Source organism: Monodelphis domestica, chromosome 4 (genome assembly GCF_027887165.1).
Source record: "Monodelphis domestica isolate mMonDom1 chromosome 4, mMonDom1.pri, whole genome shotgun sequence".
Lineage (NCBI taxonomy): Eukaryota > Metazoa > Chordata > Mammalia > Didelphimorphia > Didelphidae > Monodelphis > Monodelphis domestica.
The window spans coordinates 401,932,863-401,952,349 of record NC_077230.1 but is presented as its reverse complement, the minus strand read 5'-3'; the positions used below and the strand labels follow the sequence as shown (position 1 = coordinate 401,952,349).

The window sequence follows — 19,487 nt, the reverse complement described above, 5'->3', positions numbered from 1 at the left end:
TTTGTCTTATATTTCATGGGCATCAGCAGCTCTCCAGATCCATTCACACAATAGCCTGAACAACACTTGACCCCCACACTTACCAGCTCCTCTCCCAGTCTTAATTCACATTCCTCACCCTCACTGGAGCTCTATCCAGTCTCAGCCCTGTCCAATTCCAGACCCTGAAGAACCCCCTCCCCCTCCCCCGGCCCCAGGGACTCTCTGGTTTGGTCTGTGCCCAGCACCGGCAGCATACATATGCTTACAAAAGGCAGAGCCATTCTGAAATATTAACCCCTCCCCAGAAGAAAACCAGACACATCTTTCACCGGGTTACTGAATACTTTTATTCTGCACATAAAATCCACTAAGGAACTGGCCCGCAATGACAAGGATGTGGCTCCACACGTGGCCACAAAGGGTGGGGGTGTCACAAGTGAGGTGTTCCAGCGGCGCTGGGTGATCAGCCTGACAGGACAGTTCTAAGGAAGCAGGGACAACATCGGAGGGGACGGGAGGGGGCACACTAAGCAGCACAAGCCCTGGTCTGGTGCTCGGAGCACTGGGGTGATGGGTGCCCGCCAGCTCTGGGCCCTCCTCAGCACCCAGCAGCCTATTGGGCCTTGGGGTTTCTGAAGTTTCTTCCAGCGAACTTCGCCTTGCCGCCCAGCTCTTCCTCAATTCTGTGGGGAACAGAAACACCCAGTGTAAGCGTGAAGGCCAATGCAATATCCTTAGCACCAACACATCTGTAATCTGCAGATGCTCCACACTTGCAGCAATGGAGGCCCCCTCCACCAGAACAGCCTCCAGAGTTCCTAGCTTCTTGACCCTTCTAGAAACTGGCCATGGACAACACAGTGATTTTTTACCCCTCAAAGTCTGAGGGAAAACTCATACAAAGGACTCTCTAGAAGATAAATTCTGAGTAATAGTTAATCTTCTGGAGAAGGAATACATAGAATTTCAAAGCCTTATGGAGTTCAGGGAACAATAAGGAAAACAGTGGAACAGAAATGTACAATTAGTGTATGTCCTCATCTTAAGAGTGAGTTAGAGGCCTCACACATTTGCTGGCTGGTGACCCTGGACAAGTCCCCTTAATCCTCACTGCCTAGCCTTTGTTCATTCTCCAAATGACCAGCAGTAATTTAGAGGGGAAGGGAGGGGGAGGGACTTCTAAGAATCTCATTTAAAAGAATTAAAGGCTTTGTTGGGAGTTAATGTAAAAGGAAAGCTGTTCTTTGCTACAGAACTTTATCACCAAAGAAAACAATATGCAAAGACAGGTAACACTGACTTGGGATTAGTATTTTCTCAAAAGCATCTCTTTGGGGCAGCTGGAAGACTCAGTGCATTTAGTGTCTGGAGGAGGTCCTGGGTTCAAATCTAAATTCAGACCCTTCCTGGCTGCATAACCTCTTAAGCCTAATTGTCTTGCTCTGCCTTGGAAGGGATGATCAGTATCACCAATTCTAAGACAGAAGGTAAGGGTAATAAAGCAAAAGCCAAGCTAAGCCAAGCATATCCTCACCTGAGAATCTGATTATACTTGGCCAGACGCTCAGATCGGCAGGGGGCACCAGTCTTGATCTGGAAGAAAAACCAAGTCAAGAGAAACATGTAAACTTGGGTTTGGAGAACCAGACAGGGACTCCCTAAGTCAGCGCAAAGTACAGTCAGATAGGGCTGACTTCTGCAGGACTCCCTCTAGGCACCACTACTTACCTGTCCAGTGCACAGACCCACCACCAGGTCTGCAATGAAGGTGTCCTCAGTCTCCCCAGAACGATGGGAGACCATGACTCCCCACCCATTGGACTGGGCCAGCTTGCACCTAGAAATCACACCCACACACACAAGGTCAACAATCATTTTCAATGTCTGAGACCCCTCCCACTCTGAACTTCATTCAGAACAATTAGACAAGGAGCACCAACAAGACAATATGTGACTAATTTTAGCACTGCCACTCCGGGACCCTCAGCAGGTCGCTTAGAACTTTGTCTCCTCATCTTTGAAAGGACAAAACGCCATTCTTGGACCCCCATCATGAAATTCATTAACACATACAACGGTCCGTCACTAGACCGAGATGTGATCATTACAGCGTCAAGGCACAGTTCCATAAATCGCCGAATGAATCACCAATTTACGGCTGGGAAAGTTTTAGCAATCAACTATTGAGTGATATTCTAGGGCCAGCTCTAGCCTGGCAATGGACCAGGCTGGATTTAGAACAAAACACCTAGCTGGGCCCTGGGCAAATTCTTGATACCAAAAGCAAAGATTCCTTGAAGATGGCTACTTCAAACTCATTCAAAACAAGTTTTGAAGGAAAAACTCGGGCCAAGAGCTGCCCTTCATAACTGCAGTGTATATATACACAACCTCAAAACAGCTCTGGGAAATTGGTGAACACAGCCACGAAGTTCCATCAAAAGATGAGGAAAGGGCCTCAGAACTTACGCCTGGAGAGATTCAGTCACGGTGCCGATCTGGTTCACTTTGAGCAGAAGGCAGTTGCAGGCTTTGACATCGACGGCCTTTTCAATGCGCTTGGGATTGGTCACAGTGAGGTCATCTCCCACCACCTGGATGCCTGCGGTGGCGGTGAAATTTGTCCAAGCTTCCCAATCATCCTGGTCAAAGGGATCTTCAATGGACACCACTAAGGAAAAAGAAAAGGCAAGACCCATGTCTCATTGCATGTGGATTCACATAACGTCCCTTTCCCAACGTCCCCTCTGGATCCCAGAGGCCTCCTACCTGGATAATCCTTGATGAAGCCCTTGTAGAGGTCCCCAAGAGCCTCAGAGGAGATGTGCCTGCTGGGGTCATCAGGGGACTTGAAGTCCAAGTCGTATTTCCCAGATCGGTAGAATTCGGAGGCAGCAACATCCATGCCAATGACCACCTTATCGGTATAGCCAGCTTTACTAATAGCAGTCGTTAGCAGCTCCAGGGCTGGAAGAGATGGCAGCAGCAGCAAAGGAGGTAAGAAAACACTGGCAGGTGAAAACAGGAATTTCACTTCAATAGGTATCAAGCAGGGAGTTTAACAGGGAGGGCAAGAGACACTCTCTCTCCATCGAACTTCTCTGGTTCCTAGTTGCAGTTACCTTTGCTCTCCCTGCCTTGGTAATGAGAAGCTGTTTCTAACTAAGGGTAGCATGGCCCTTAGAAGGTCACACAGCAGGAAATTAGGCATGGTCTTGAAGAAACAGTCTTCCCCATCGACAGCTGGCCCAGATTTATAGCTCAGGAGCAGCTGCATTCACCAAGCTACAGTTACAGTAAGCAGCTGAGATCAGCCCTTTCAAAAGCTGCAGAGTTTAAATGGAATCAGAAGCTGGAAATCTAAGAACAAATACAAGCACTATGGAAGTGGAGGCCTCAATGCCATGTGCCCAGCTCTATTAGAAGGCCCAGAAAAATGTTTCTTCTGACACAGGAGCATGAACGTGACAGCAGAGCAAGATGTCCAGAGGTCTGGAGGGGGTGATCTGATGACTTTCCCTAAAGATAAGCCCTCAGGATTCTTCCCCTTTGCCCCAATCCCACCTACTTCCAGCCTCCCAATACAAAATCATTCTCAATGAAGAAACCTATCATTCAAGCTTTTCAGCCAAATAGCTCTTAAGGAACAAAACGGAAGAAAAGGAACCCTATTTATTACAATTTTCTCCCCTACTAGGATCAAGCAGATAAATATCCAATCACTGAAATGACAAAATGACAAACCCAGAGAACCGAAGAAACACTATTACTTCCAGCCAGGGAGGAAACGAACTTGAATGAAACAATACATTTTTGGACATATCCAAGTGGGAAATGGTTTTGCTGAGCATTTGTTCTGAGGGCTTAAATGACAAAGGATCATGGTAAACTGAAAGGCTTGCCCCCAATACTGAAGTCAGTTCATTCCAACGGAAGATTCCTTTACCTTCTTTATTCTCCAGAATGTTAGGAGCGAAGCCGCCCTCATCTCCTACATTGGTGGCATCCTGTCCATATTTCTGCTTAATCACATTCTTCAGGTTGTGGTAGACCTCAGCTCCAATGCGCATGGCCTCCTTGAAGTTTGCTGCCCCAACAGGGAGGATCATGAACTCCTGCATGGCCAGCTTGTTACCAGCGTGGGAGCCACCGTTGATCACGTTGAAGGCCTATTGAAATAGATGCACACTTGATCCATCAAGTGATCTAACTATTCTAGGATTTATGAAAGACAAATACCCTCAAGGAGAGCCTGAATACAGAGCCCACAGACCATGCTAACATGACAGGGAAATATAACCCACCATATTAACTAAGGTCTGGGTCCATTTCCATTAAGACCTTCAAAACAAGGAGTCATTTGTGCTGGGCTTATCCTCCAGAAGCACTAAAACATGCACTTGTGCTCTTTTAGTGATATTGAATTTTATGTACCCAACAAGAGCCCAGAAAATCAAAGCATTCACTCTCATCTATGGCTTCATGGTTTGGGGGGCTGGAGGGGGGGGTGGTAGGAGAAAAGTTTTATAATATGTTCTGGCCCATAGACAAATAAGCAACTTACTGGAACTGGCAGGACAACTTCTTCATTGCCTGCAAGGTCAGCAATGTGGCGGTACAGGGAGACACATTTCTCTGCGGCTCCAGCCTTACAAACAGCTAGAGATACTCCCAGGATGGCATTGGCACCAAATTTAGCTAAAAGAGCAGACAGATGATTTGTTAAATAAAGTTTATTTCCTGAAGTTACCCCTATTACCAAACTTCTTCAGACTGCCTGTTGAGGTTAATATATAGTCTATGACAGTTATACTAAAAAACATTTTGTAGAGAGCATAGGAACTTTATAATAGGAACCATTCTAGTTTCCCTTTAGTAACCTTTGCTAAATAAATGTCTAAACCCATCCCATTTATCTGGTCACAATCCCCATGTCCTATTTTCTTATTGTCTCTGTTACCATCAATTCCTCTAGCCCTTCCCTTCCCTATATCTCAACCATTTAACCCAAGTTTCCCCTATTTACTACTCTCAAAATTTCTTGTCCCTTCATCTTGATCACATCTTAGGAGAATTCTTCCCTCCTTTTCTTCTACTTAAAATGGCTGGCTGGACTCAGCCCAAAGTAAGGTTATCTATTCCACCTTTTAATACTGTCCATGTTCCTCATCAATTTTCAGCCCCTTGCAGTCTCAACAGCACCCTTTCTCCCACTTTCAGCTAACCATACTTCCTTCACACTATAACCAAGAGACAACTGGATTGGCAGGAGCTCTCTTCTTCCCTACCCTTCATCTCACATGCCTTAAGGCCTTCTACTTTCCTGAAAGCTAACCTCAATTAAGTATCAAGAGGTCCCTTGATCTGTCCCCCTTCCACCTTCTCTCACCAATTGTCCCTACTGACACCCCCATATTCTGTCCTCTTCTCTTCATGGCTAAACACTATGTGAAGAACCCTACATATACATACTCATCTGGGGGTATGTTTTCTTTCACAACATGGACAATATGGGAATGTTTTGCCTAATTGCACATATATAATCAATATCAAATTGCTAGCCTTCTTCAAGGAGTGGCCTAGGAGAGGGAAGCAATTTGGAACTAAAATTTTTTTAAAAGCTGAATGCTAAAAAACTTGTTTCCATGTATAATCGAGAAAAAAGAAAATATCTGTATTTCTTGACTCCACTCCTTTCTAATTGTTATCTGGTGTGTCTGACCTCATCACTAGAGTAAAACTGCCTTACCAAAATGAGCAATTATCTCTAAATTGCCAAATCAAATGGACTTTTCTTGATCCTCATCCCTGTCCTCTCTGCAACATCTGCCCTTGACCACATCTCTCCTCTCTGGGATTTCCTTATTTTACCCTAGTTATTCAACTTGTTTGTTCACTAAGCTCAATCTTGTCCTTAAGATCTTCATCCAAACCATGCCCAATAATTGTGGCTCTCTGTCACAGGCTCCTCTTTTCTCCCACTACCTTTATCTCATCATCTCTAGTAGTACCTCATTGTAATATTCCCTTATCTACATAAGGGCCTGTCTTTATCTTTCTTGCATCTTTAAACTGGATGTCTTCTCTCTCACTTCCCTGCTCAAAACACACTCAATGACTCAGGATTCCAGCTTCCTTGTAAGATGTCTTTCTTCACCTTTACCAATACCTGTGTATTGGTTCCAAGGCAGAAGAGTGGTGAGGGCCAGGCATGTTGTCTTTTAAAGCATTTTAAACTTCATTCTCTGGCCTTGTCTTCCCATTATGGTTACATTTTATTCCCTTCCTTCCTGTGGTTTCTTGCATTTGACACTCCATTCTCCATGCCTACAAAACTGTCCTTGCTGCAACCTGAATACCTTTCATTGTTACACATCACATCTTGTTATCCACTCACTTGAATTATATTCAAAGATTCCCATCATCTGAGTTGCCCTTCTCTTTCTGATATGGACATAGTCTAGCTCTATATAAGTTGTTATTTTTTCTTTATCTGCCAGGGGATTTGGCTCTAGATGGGAGCTTTAGCAACACTAAAAACAATCCTTTGAAACATATCCTTGCTGTCTGCCTGAACTAAGCTCCTCTACAGTGCTTTGGCACTGGGACCCACCAGTGAACAAGCACATTGCTGTGGACAACTTCAGGGTGACCAGACACCAGAAATTCCCTGGACTCTAAACAACTCAGCTCACTGATGGAATCTGGCCAACACTGCCCTTCTGGCTGACCAAAGTCACCTAAATCAGTCCAAATCTATGAAGGACTAACTGGGCAAATGTTCTCCATAGAAGACAATGACACATTGCTTGCTTTTGTCTTCTGATGTAAAATTCCATTCCCTTTTGGATCAAGGGCATCCATCAGTATAAGCAACTCACATTTATTATCAGTGCCGTCCATTTCTAGCATCAATTTGTCAATCTTCTCTTGCTCCACAACATTCAGTTTCTGCAACATAAAAAGAGAAAATAACTTGCCAGAAAGGAAGGTCATTTGCTATTTGACCAGTGGCTTCTGAGGCCTGAGAACTTTAAAGCAATTGCAAGCAAGGGATAGAGGTCTGACAGGATCACAAAAATGCAAGAAACCTGGTAACTTCTCTTACTTTTAGAAATAAGGAGACCAAAAGCCTGAAATGTGACTCGTCCAAAACCACCACGTAACTTTGGGCCCTGACTACCAAGAACCATGTATACTTCTAAGCACAATCTCCTGTTTTGTAGGAGCTATAACACCAGTTATGAACAGACACATTCATGTCTTCTGTGCATAGACATGATCTCGGAGAAATAGAGGATTTCCAAAGTGAACACTAAGAGATTCAGTGATCTGCTCAGGATCACACCACTAGATTATTAAAGGACTTAAATTCAGGTCGTCCTGGCTTTGAGGCCATCTCTCTATACACTAGACCACATTGTCTTTAATATGGTGTTAATAATATGATAGCTCAAAGAGACAGGCCATCTCTAGTCTTTGTTATAACTGTCCACCTTGCTAAGAAATAAACCAGATTCTTAGAAATGTGCCTTATAATCTTATTATAGGTGAAATAGTTAAAAGGCTAGCCAATGCCTTCAAAAAGCAGAGTCTAGCTAGAAATATTAACATTTATGAGATAATTAAAAAGTCAATTTAGGAAAATGGTACTGACTAAATGAAGAAACAATCCAAGTAGATGACTGATTTTAAAGAAATCAGAATTTATACATTTTACCTTCAAATTCCTTACTCTGGGAAGCTTTATGCTTATTCCAATATTCCTATTTCCCATTTATTTCAAGGGAACTTGGAATTGCCTGCAAAGTCTTTACTCTTTTTCAAATTTCCTTACTTCTGCCATAACAGTGTCATTTTAGGATAGACAATTTCTGCAAAGAATCAAGTCACTTGGAAGCCCATCTGACTTATAGTCAAGATGGGTGCAAATGGTTTGGGTTGGAGGTGGAGGGGAAGTATCAAAGTCACCATAGAGCAATATGTTTGATTTTCTTGCAAATTATGAAACCTGGAAATTTGCTAAAAATGCAATCCCCAGAGGATTCTTACCCTCTTCTGAGCAATAGAAACATACCCAGATGATGTACATATGGCGCTTCAGAGGACTACATTGAAAGACAAGATTCATCTAGATGAAAGGTTCTACCATGCTTGTTAAAAAAAATCAAGTTTAATTTCTCTACAGGTATCAAGAGTGGGCTGACATAAAGGCAACATGATGGGAACGGGGACTGGACAGTTAGTATTAAAGGGAAGGGAATGCATGCATGTCAAAAGACAGAAAATTTGCAATCCAAGGCAGAGATGAAAACATGATATCTGAGGAGGATGTTAAAAAGACCTGGCTGGTATGGGAGGTGCACATTGGGGAAATAATATAGTGAGGCCAGGAGGGAGGACTAATATTTCAAAGCACTTGTAAACAAATAGGGGGGTAATGATTTTAGAATTACCATCCACAGGAAGAATTATTGGAGTGGGGACATATAATTAAGAAAGAGGTTAGGACTAGGGAAAATGTAATGGGAATGGAAAGAGAAACAAAAACAAAATATATCTTAAAGATTGAAGAATTAGCTAAAGATAATAAAACCATGAAGCGAACAAAAAGTTAAAGATGAGCCTGAGATTTCTAGCATAGGACAATGGTACTACTAACAATATCAAGAGGAGAGCTGGGAAGGAGAGCCAGTTCTTTAAGGTGACCAATTGCTTTCAGGGCTCATTTAGAGTTAAGGACATAGGGTACAGACACAGATCCTGGAATAAGTAGGCTTTCTGAACTAAGGCTCAGGAGTTTAGATATTAAGGTGAAGGAAATTTTTTCAAGTTGTGTATTCACTACACTGGATAGAAAATGTCACAGGGTGGTTTCTCCAGTTTTTGACACAAGAAAAAAAGGCCACTGAAATTGGGAATATGTATTAGTTAAAATGAGGAGGATCCTACCTTGCTAACCAGGCACGGGGCAATAGTTTTATTGATGTGCTCAACCGCTTTTGAGACACCTGGAAGGAACAAGCAAATCAAATCACTGACATTAATACACAGGCCAAGCAGGCATTGCTAGATGATTACCAACAACTAATAGTCAAAGAGATTGAGTTCACCATATGACTTTTAAAAATATCTTCTCTTAGAATCCTCATTTCTCTTTCCATTAGCTTTCTTGCCTAAATCTTAGTTATTTTCATCCAGGATCCCAAAGAGTTAAAAAATCAGAGCGGCACCATCTAAGAATACCTGCCAGCAGGTTAATTGAAAGACCATGCATTGGAAATACCATCTGCAGACAGACCACAGTCAAAGCTTTACCAGTCCATTACCTGGGTACACAAGGCTGTTGCCAGGAACTCATTAATATATTTAACAGGTCTGGAGACACCTGACCAGTAGTAACAGTAACAAAGGAGAAAAAAGGAAAAAACAAAACACTCAGACAAGATCAGACTGTATAGGACACAAAAGTAATGAAAACAGAACACAAAAAAAAGAGAAAGACTCAGGATCCTCAAGTGTTATCCTCCCCTCTCCAGATCTGGCTCTATCCACTGAACCACCCACTTGCCCCCTGATTGTAGTTTAAATTGCCCCTATTCAGACTGATACTAAGGCACATTAAAAGCGATTTTAAATATTCAACTAGAAAACAACTTGATATTCCTTTGTGTGCTTTTCTGACTTCTTTTCAGTGATATAATGTCAAAACAAAGATAATAGTAGTTGACATTTCTGTCATGTTATATCTGTTTATGAAGGACATCCTCAACATAAACTCCATAAGATGAGCAATATGGACAAATATTAGTGATGCTAACACAGTGCACATCAGGCAAGAGACCAAACTTAAAATTAAGATGAGGGCTCTTCCCACTGCACTCCTAACAAAGGGAGAGATTACTTTAATGAGGGAGTTTCATTTGCTCTGGGAGCTATTCCCTACCTGAAACCTTAATCCTCAGTAGACTTGTTGCTAGGGAAATGGTGCAATTTCACAAACATGAGAATTAAGACTTTAGTATGGAATAACAGAACCTTGTATAGAAACCATTTTTAAGAAGATTTCTTAAAACAGAAGGGAAATACAGTAATAATCTTAACTCTCATTGTATTATGCCTCCCTTTGAAAAAATTACAGAAAATTGATTTCCCTAAAAGATTTAGTTTCATGAACACAGTTTCAATTTCCAAAATAAATTCAGTTGTCTTTGGAAACTTAGAAGATCACAGCCTCTTCACAGCCTTGACCACCCCAGTCTCCCATCCATTCTACCCAAAGAGAACAAAATATCTGGACTGCTGGAATGGAAATAAATGTTATATGCATTATTGTCTGTTAACAAAATATGCATGTTCACAGTAGGTGCACCTTACACAATACTGGTAATTCCACAAAAAATGCAAGGACAGATGCCCAATCCAAGTGGAAAAACTAAAGTTGGTTATGGGTCAGGAGAAAATGAATAAACATAATTCAAGGGCAAGGAGCTGAGTACTCTAGCTCTGAGATGAGAAGTGAAGAATTGCCCAAGTGGCCCAAGAGAAGTCCCAGAAGAGGTAAATTACAACAGTGGGCAGTATGGGGAGGGGGTACTATGAAATTATTTTGATGCTAAATTCTAGCTACCACAACTAAATATGAAGTCCAACTCCAATGCTTTAACTTGTAGAGAGTAAAAGAGGGTGATTACTTTAACTAAGTCAAGATCTTACAACCGATTTCTATAGTCAAAAATGAATTATTGGTTGAAAAAAATGCCATTTTGAAGTCTGTTGTAAATTTCTAAGGTTAGGAAATAACAAATTTTAGTGTACTACTTTGTCATATTTCCTAGGATTAGAAAAATGGATTTGCTAATGGAACTCAGGTAGACAATTTTGGTTTTCCTTTAAAGAGTGGCTAAATCAAAACTAACAAGTCTCTTTTTCATGTTGTTCAGTTATGTTTTACTCTTCATGATTCTAGTAGACAACCAAAAGTCAAGTGACTCATTCAGGGTCACAAAGCTAGGTCTTGAATTGAACAGGTTTTTTGACCTCAGGGCCAGTTGTCCCTAATTTCAATAGTCTAACCACAAATCAATTGTTTTTTGGGGAATGTCACTGACCAGTAACTATAAAGTAGGACATGTTATATGGTAAGAGACACAATAATGATGATAAATGCAATGTCCCCCAGTTGATTCAATATACAGATAGTCATCATTCATGTAAGTGCCTGGTTAAAGGCTCATTCTTAAAATATGTGGAAAAGGAGGAAGAGTAAGTAGCTAGCAGCTGTTGTGGCTTAGGTGACTCCCAAGGATATTCTCAGCAGAGTTCTCTTACCTTTCCCCATGTAGCGGGTTTTGTCATTGTCTCGGAGCTCCAGGGCTTCATGGACACCAGTAGAGGCACCACTGGGTACAGCAGCTCGGAAGAGACCTGGGTAGTTTTTTGGTTTTGTTTGCAGGGAAAGGGATGGGGAGGGGGAAAGCAGAGGGAGAAGGTGGAAGGAAAAGAAAACAGTAATAAGTAATTAACTATGTGTAAATCAAAAGGCCATTCAAATAAATAGTTACCTCTCCCATTACCAGATGGCAGGAATGACAAGCCAACAGAATGCTCCTTCCACGTCCCTCTATCAAATGAGAAGGCTCACCTACATTAAGTCTGTTTCCACTAAGCACTCCTAATACGTATCCTTCTTAGGTCCAAGTATTGCATCATTCTACAAAGCTGTAGACTTGACAGTAATAGGTTTGGAGAAGAGCCTGGGAGGGAGCACGGTGGGTCTAGTGCTCTTAAATCAAGCTGAACCAGGCAGCCAGTTCTCAGTCCTGAGGTTGGCTCAAACATTCATCAAGCATGTTCATTCAACCATTCAGGAAGCAAAATCAGCTCAGCTGGGCCAGAGAACAAAGTCTATTGTGATTGCTTATTGCATTAAGTCCTTGAACAATAGGAGGTCTGAAAAACTGAGATGGAACACCACCAAGAAGCACAGCAGACAAGAAAAGACACAAAGCTTGGAAGTAAAAAACACTTAGAAGAATCTGAACTATGCAATTCTACAGATACAGAAAGCCACTAGTCTAGGCTCATGCCTGCAGTGGACCAGGAAAACAGGGTACTAGCAGATCACATTTTAACATTTTGGGGGGTAGTTAGGTAGCTCAATGGATTGAGAACCAGGGCCAGAGAAGGGAGGTGGTAGATTCAAATCTGACCTCAGACATATCACTTAATCCCATCTGCCTAGCCCTTACTGCTCTTCTGGATTGAAACCAATACATAGTATTGATTCTAAGACAAGATAAGGCTCATAAAAAAATTGCAAAGATCTGGGTATAAACCTGAAAGCAGGTGGATTTTATTTTTATAGGCAATCACTGGGTATAAGCAACTAAGATTTTCCCTCAAACATATGCCAAACTAGTGGGTGTCTGGGCTGTAAGGAGTAGAAATTTAAAAATGACCCAGCAGAGAAATAATCAAATCTTAACATTAACTATTACCATTTCAGTCTTAATAACACAATGAGGAGATACCAGATGGGGGTATATATGTAGATAGCAATAATTTTAGATAGGCTAATTAAAGAAACACAGATGAAACTCAAATAAATGATTTGTAAAAACCACCACTGTACACTCTTTCCCTAATATAAATGTCACCCTTGAGATTTTAGGGAGACATTTGTTATTAAACTCAGGTCTGCTATTAAAAGAGTTCCTTTATAACTGCCTAAAGGTATGGGTTTTTTTTTTCTTTAAAAGTCAACTTATTCCTTTGGCTCCAAACTATTTATCACTGAGTAAACAGAACAGCTCACATCATGAAGGGATGCCTAGGCAATGTGACAGGAAACACATTGGACCCATTCACTAAGCCTGTCTACCTCAGAGGCTGGTTTGGCTTAAAACTACAAAAAGCAGCACAGTGAGCTTCCCCATAAAGGAAGAGGCAAACCATGTCAATGAAAAGTGGTAGATTAAATGGCACTTTTTTTTAGCAAGGGGGTAGGGGAAAGAGTGAAATTTCTTTGGCCCTGTTATGACTCACAAGGGGGGGGGGGGGGGGTGCCAGCGCCTCAGTTCTCACTAGCCAGCAATTCGCTAAATAATCCCAAGGTGATTCAATTTAATCTCACTTCTCACTTCCCTCAAGCCCCTTCACCTTTCAAAAATAGAGGTAGGGGAAGGGGAGAAAATAATCTTTTTTAAGGGCTATTAAAGAGCTCCTACTCATTCTCTATTGAATCCCAATTCTTCCACTTACTGTGGAGAGCAAGAGGCACGTGAATCAGGACCCAGCACTAAGAAGGTTTCCATGTGGCCTCTGCCATCTTATTTCTCTGTCCCTACTTTGGTTACAAAATAATTAAGAGCTACATTTTAAACGGGCAAACACTTTGGCCTCTTTTCTGTCTCGACCAACAAATACAAATCCAGTTGTTGCCTATGGAACAACTTCAGCCCCAGCTCATCTGCTGGGAATTGTGGAGGGAAGGTGCCCTGGTTCTATTTTTGCTTCCTCTTCTGCTTCCTTGTTTTAGCCTTGCTTCATATTGGCTTGTCTTGAAAAAGAGATAGGGACAAGTTGAGGACACTGCACCATGTAATGTTCTATGTGTGCCCCACCCCATTAGTCATTCCCAAACCAGAGCTTACTCCTATGTGCCTAAGACTATAAAGATTTTTTTTTTTACATATAAGGAAAGAAGCATTTATTATGTGCCTACTATGTGCCAGGTCTGTGTTAGCTGACTTACAAATATCTCCCCTGCAATTATAAGGCTTGGCTTATATTTTAAAAACAGACTTATGTTTTAACATGGTGGAAAAGTAGTCAGTGTGCATAACAGTAATGGAAGAAAACAGTGGGGTCCAGACAGGTAAATGAGGCACCTTTTGAAGTGCAGAGATCAACTTCAACAGTGGGGTTTCCGCGAGAGTCAAAGATCTCTCTTGCGTGCAGCTTGAGAATAGACATCTTGAGGTTCTGTGGGGAACAAAGTTCAAACAATTATGAGGTCACCTTTCAGCTTTAGTTTTAATAGATCTCTACAAAAAGCATTTACCATAGCCTTGTAAGGACCAAAGGTCTTCACTCTCAAAGTGATCTAGCATGATCTAGAAAGCAGGCCATAATACACATATATATTTACAATTCAAGGTAGCAAGTTATAGTTGGGGAGATCATTTAAAATTGATCTAGATGAAGGAGGCAACTCAGTGGATTGAGAGCCAGGCCTAGAGATGGGAGGTCCTAGGTTGAAATCTGACCTCAGACACTTCCCAGCTGTGTGACCCTGGACAAGTCACTTGACCCCCATTGCTTAGCCCTTAGCACTCTTCTGCCTTGGAACCAATATAGTAAGGGTTTTCTAAAAAAATTGATCTTGAAGGATAGGCAAAATTTCAATAATGGATGAGGGGAACAAATTCCAAAAGGTAAAGTACACAGGTAAACAGCAGCAATAAACTATAAAAATGAGATAAATAGTGGGAGATAAAGTAAAAAGTAAATTGGGGGCAGCCTAGGAAAGGACCTTAAATGCCTAGCAAAAGCCTTTGACCATTTTAGTAGGGTTGCCTTTGTAAGCCTGCAGGCTGGGGAAGAAACACAATGAAAGCAGTTTTTAGGAAATCAAGAATAAACTTAATTATTTTCATTATCTTAAAGAGCAAGTCTTTAGGGTGAGGAGTATAGACACTAATGCTTTTTAGTTAGGTATCACAACAGCTTGGAATAAAAAGCACTTTATTTGAGTAGCAGTAGCAATGAGGAAAACTGCAGTGATTTAAGATACCAAAGTCTGAATGAGGGCTTGGGAAAAGAGAAAGATAGTGGGGTGAGGTGATTATCAGGAAGCCCTGGGTTCCAGTCATGACTATCAAGAATTTCTAAGTCACTTAAAGGTGTTGGACTAAACTGAAAGTCCTTAACTTCAATGAAATTGCATTCAACAAATGTCCAATAGAAAATCATGGAGGCTCAGGACAGGGTTTAGAGTGCTTATACTGTAATTTCCCCACACCAGTTCTGTAATAATAGTCTAATGGTCTGAGTGTCGGTTTCTGAACTTTCCATTTCCCCCACATCTTGGGGGATTTAACAAATGAGTCAGATAACCTTGATTCTAGGTCTGAATTCTACATCCTGGCTGGGGATACCCACCTTAATCTCCAAGCAACTCTTTTAATTTGATAACTTGCTGGGAAGGTGCCAATGTGTATCAAGAGTGAGTTTCCTCATCAGAAACTCCCTGGACCAGGTCTAGTATCCCCTCTTCCCTTGGAACTGAGAAACTCATTGCATCTTGTAAATGGGAATTACATCTTGGGAATGACATAACCATGACACATTGGAATGTTTATGGGAAAAAAGGCTCTTCTTAAAAATTGGGGAGACAGAAGAAATCTAAACTGAACCAGAATTGACGCACAACCTTCTCCTACTAGAAAAGGGAGGTGGGAAACATTAGGGAGGGACCAGGCTCAGCAACTCCTCTAGGGAGCTCATGTTGCCATTTGTTCCTAGTCTTCTCCATGGTATGCAACAAATGTAACAACTTATGGAACTAAAGAAGGGCTGGGATTATCAAACTGGCCTGTCTTCTTTGGAATGTAAAGCAACAAATGGGATAGCAAATGTAGACACTAAGCTACTTGCTTAACCTTTTGTCTATAGAGCCAAAAATAAATTATTCACGAGCAAAGGAAAGCGCCTAAGCTAACTGCATACCATTTCTGTTCATTTTTAAATTCATCCCTTAATATTTTACACTAAATAGATTGTAATATAATATAAATCCAACTTTGGTTTCAATAATTACAATCTGGTCATTTAGTGAAAATACTCTTTAAAATGACACCACACTAACTCCCATTTCATTTTTTCTAGTCTCACTGCTCATTTCACTCTATTTTGGTGGATTTGTTCTAAGACAACTGGCACAGTTGTCCTAAGCTAGCTGGAGAGTGCTCAGCCTGTGGGCAAGACCCTAGTTCAAATGTGAACTCACTAGTTGTCACTTAACTGCCTCAGTTTCCTCAGCCGTAAAATTAACTGGAGTAGGAAATGGCAAATCACTATCTTCGCCAAGAAAACCCCAGACGGGGTCACCAACAACTAAAATAACAGTTGTCTTAGGCACCGTGGGGAGGGGGGGGGGGGGAGGGAGGATGCACACAATATTTACTGTCTCACTAAAATGATTTACTGGATCAAAAACCATTCTAGAACATGATTCTAGTTATCTGCTTTTTTATCTCTAGATTGAATCACATGCCTGAGGCTAAAGGAGTGTCCTAGGCAAAGCCATGGCCTATAGTGAGCCAGGTTAGAAAGCTTGCCAATAAGACTAAACAAGAACTTATTTTGTAGGAAACAGTGACCAGGATGCTCTGGGCATTTTAAAGAGGTCCTTTTCTGGCAGATGAGAGAATGGCATTACAAGAATGGAATAAATAAAAAGGTCCTCCCAATGTGAGTTGCAAACTCTATGCTACCAATAGGAGGCACTCTGGCTGGTGTAACTTGGTCAAAAATAAGCATCATTCATTTCAGTTATTCTAAGTTACAATTCGTTACAAAGGAATTTGACTAGACACCAAGTCACTCAACTGCCATCACTGAGCCAGCTCTAATCACTGATAACACTTTGGACTAAGAAGCTATTAGGAGAAATACATCTTACCAACAGCCCCTTCCTCCATTTTAGGAAAGGGCCTGGTTTTACAGACCACGAGGCAACCAAAAAAACGTGCACCTGAAAAGATGGGTTTCAGTTAAAGAAATATAACGGGATGTGTGGAAGGAAAAAAGGCCTCCACTATTTTTTTCCAGCCTCCATTTCAATTTGGTCACTGGGCCTTAGTTTCCTTATTTGTAAAGTGAGGGAAGTGAACTATTCCATTACAGGTCCAAAGGGTTGTGATCTATATTTAGAAAAGGTCACACCCCTTACCTCCCCCCCAAGGATGGGCACTTGCTACTGATAAATAAGCACATTTATCTTAAGCGCTCGATAATAACTACTCATTTATTCCTTTTCATTGAGTCCCATTCAAGTGTTGTCCTCTTTAACTACACTCAGGAATTAGGACTAGCCTAAGGAATTATTCCATTCAAAATCCTACAGATATTAAAAAGAAATCATTTTTCATTAGAGTTCACCTTCCCAAGAGGAATAAATCGCATGCCTTGGAGATAAGAAAGCAGAGATTTGCATCTCCTCCCCCAAACTGCAAGGGAACTCCCCCAAACTGCAAGGGAAATGTCTTTATTCCCGCAAGCATCTTATCTACTTCTCACCCACTTATCTACTTACCCACATCCCCGCTAAGTCACCCTATTAGTCTCTCCCCCGGCATTCCCCCGATCTGGGTGACCTTGAGTGAGGCACAGCAACCCAGTGGGCCGTAATCTTATAGTTGCTAAAAAAGGGGAAGAGGTGGGCTCCAATGACCTCTAAAGTCCTCTCTTGAGGCAAAAAGTTGTCGACTCCAAGGACTGCAGGACCCATAGGGAGCGGCTCTTGGGACTGGGCATTGAGAACCACAGTGGTTCACGGGGATTAAGACCGGGCCCGTATAAGCGGGGAACCTCTTTCACTGCCACCCCACAATGCTGAGATCCTTGGTAGTTTGCGGATGCGGGCCCACGAGGGGAAAACTCCCTTTACCTGAATACGGTTTCCACCGACGAACTCAGAGAAGAGAGGCCGAGGGGTCTGCCTACGCCAGGAGGGAGCGTTAAATGGGCGAGCTCACCCCAGGGAACCCCTCCTCCTCCTCTCGTGGCTCCTCCTCCTCTTCTTCGCTCAGTCCGGACAGCACCTCCCCCTCCCTCCAGACTTCCGCTCTAGGTTGGAGGGAAAGGGAAGGGCTCAGGGACCGCCTCCCCATTCGCCCATTCGCCTCTCCCATAGCGCCACTGGATGCGTGCGGGCTCCCCCATTGGCGGAACGCTCAGTCCCTCTCGCCGCAGGCCTCCTTATAGGGTGGGAGGACCCGACGGGGAGGAGCTGCGACAGGAGCTGGACCTACATGGAGCCTCTTCCCTCCCACCAGGGCTGAGGTGGGGGGAGGGGAATTAGGGGTCGGTTTTGGAGCTCACGTACGTAGCGTCCAGCACGCTTTTGGTCTCTGGTCAGGCCCTTTTGTTAGGGATTAGCATCACTCCAGCCCCTGGTCCTCTTTCCCGCCCCTCCACTCCCCCCAATCCATATCACGCCTCCAACAGGTGGTGTCTGCGCCTGCGCAACCGTCAACCCGTTAGGCCGCCTAGCTCTCGCGCCGGCCCCTGGCCTTAATCCTATTTCTCTCCCTCCCAAGCTCCAAACCCACATTCTCTGGGGGGAGCTCTACCCACATAGCCCTCCAAGCAAGGGCTGGAGAAAGAACTGACCGCTCAGTCCTGCAGCCTTCTTAGTGTGGAATCATTGACCTTCCCCAAGAGCCTACCAGGTTGTCACAAGCAATGGAAAAACCCCCAGCCCCTTAGGTCAGCTCCTCCCAAGCAGCTGCGCGCGCAAGCGCACTCGCCATGGAAGAGAGCTGCAGTGCTGCGTGACTGGGAAAACGTAGCAACTAGCAAGGGCTCGCCCTCGCGCTCGCGCTCCCAGATCTGGGAGGGGCGGTAAGAGAATTGCGCGAGCTCAGGGTGATGAATGCAGGAAGGCGATGCCGGCATCTCAGTGGCCCGCCACCATCGGGCGTAAAGCGAATCAGAGAGCTCACCTTATAACCACCCTCCTCCCACCCACTGCCCTGGGCCTGGCCCTGGAGTTCGTGGAACCCCTTTGCAGCTCGTGACAAAAATTTTAAGTTGAGTAGGGCCTCAGTGTCCTCTAAGTCCAGTCCGTATTGGTACGAGATTCAGCACTCCTACTCCCCCAGCCCCCCAGTAATCATCCAGCCTCCACCAGAAGACTAGGCTGCCTCCCACCTTCAGACTCTGAGCTCCCAGAGGGCAAGGACTGTCTTTTTTTTTTTTAACCCTTACCTTTCCTCTTAGAATCAATACTGTGCATTCGTTCCAAGGCAGAAGAGTGGTAAGGGCTAGGCAATGAGGGTTAAGTGACTTGCCCAGGGTCACACAGCTGGGAAGTGTCTGAGGCCAGATTTGAACCTAGGACCTCCCATCTCTAGGCCTGGCTCTCAATCTACTGAGCCACCCAGCTGCCCCCAAGGGCCTGTCTTTTGTGGTTCTTTGTATCCCCAGCTTTTAGCACTTGTACTTGGCGTGTAATAAACTTTAATAAGTGCTTATTGATTGGCCAACTGACATTCAGCCTTTGCACTGTTTTAATTGTTAAGTTTCCATTTACAGCAAACCTAAATTTGCCCTTTTTTACAACTTGTTGAATGCATGACTCCAGTGGGCCCCAAGATTACAAATCTAAACCCCCTTTCAAATGTATACGTGAAGACAGTTTTTCTCTTTCCCTCCCTCCCTTTTCTCCATGTTAAACACCCCATTTTCTTCAAAATGATTCTCTGAGTTCAAGATTT

The 19,487-nt window shown here is 43.0% G+C and overlaps 1 protein-coding gene across 2 annotated transcripts; it reads right to left on the bottom strand.

The window, feature by feature from the left end:
* Positions 1-305: 305 nt before the first annotated feature.
* Positions 306-18,492, bottom strand: LOC100010100 (alpha-enolase). 2 transcript variants are annotated; one of them, XM_007493035.3, is made up of 13 exons: positions 18,382-18,492; positions 17,657-17,835; positions 13,875-13,968; positions 11,314-11,409; positions 9,312-9,370; positions 6,864-6,933; positions 4,547-4,680; positions 3,929-4,151; positions 2,752-2,949; positions 2,452-2,653; positions 1,711-1,819; positions 1,517-1,575; positions 306-665 (listed from the first exon to the last, which is right to left on the bottom strand). In XM_007493035.3, the coding sequence occupies exons 3-13, from the start codon at positions 13,957-13,959 to the stop codon at positions 596-598; spliced, it is 1,305 nt and encodes a 434-aa protein (XP_007493097.1). In that variant the 5' UTR covers positions 13,960-13,968; positions 17,657-17,835; positions 18,382-18,492; the 3' UTR covers positions 306-595. The 2 variants fall into 2 exon arrangements, with proteins under 2 accessions (XP_007493097.1, XP_001362200.1); XM_001362163.5 differs by lacking the exons at positions 9,312-9,370; positions 18,382-18,492 and adding an exon at positions 8,935-8,993.
* Positions 18,493-19,487: the final 995 nt, after the last annotated feature.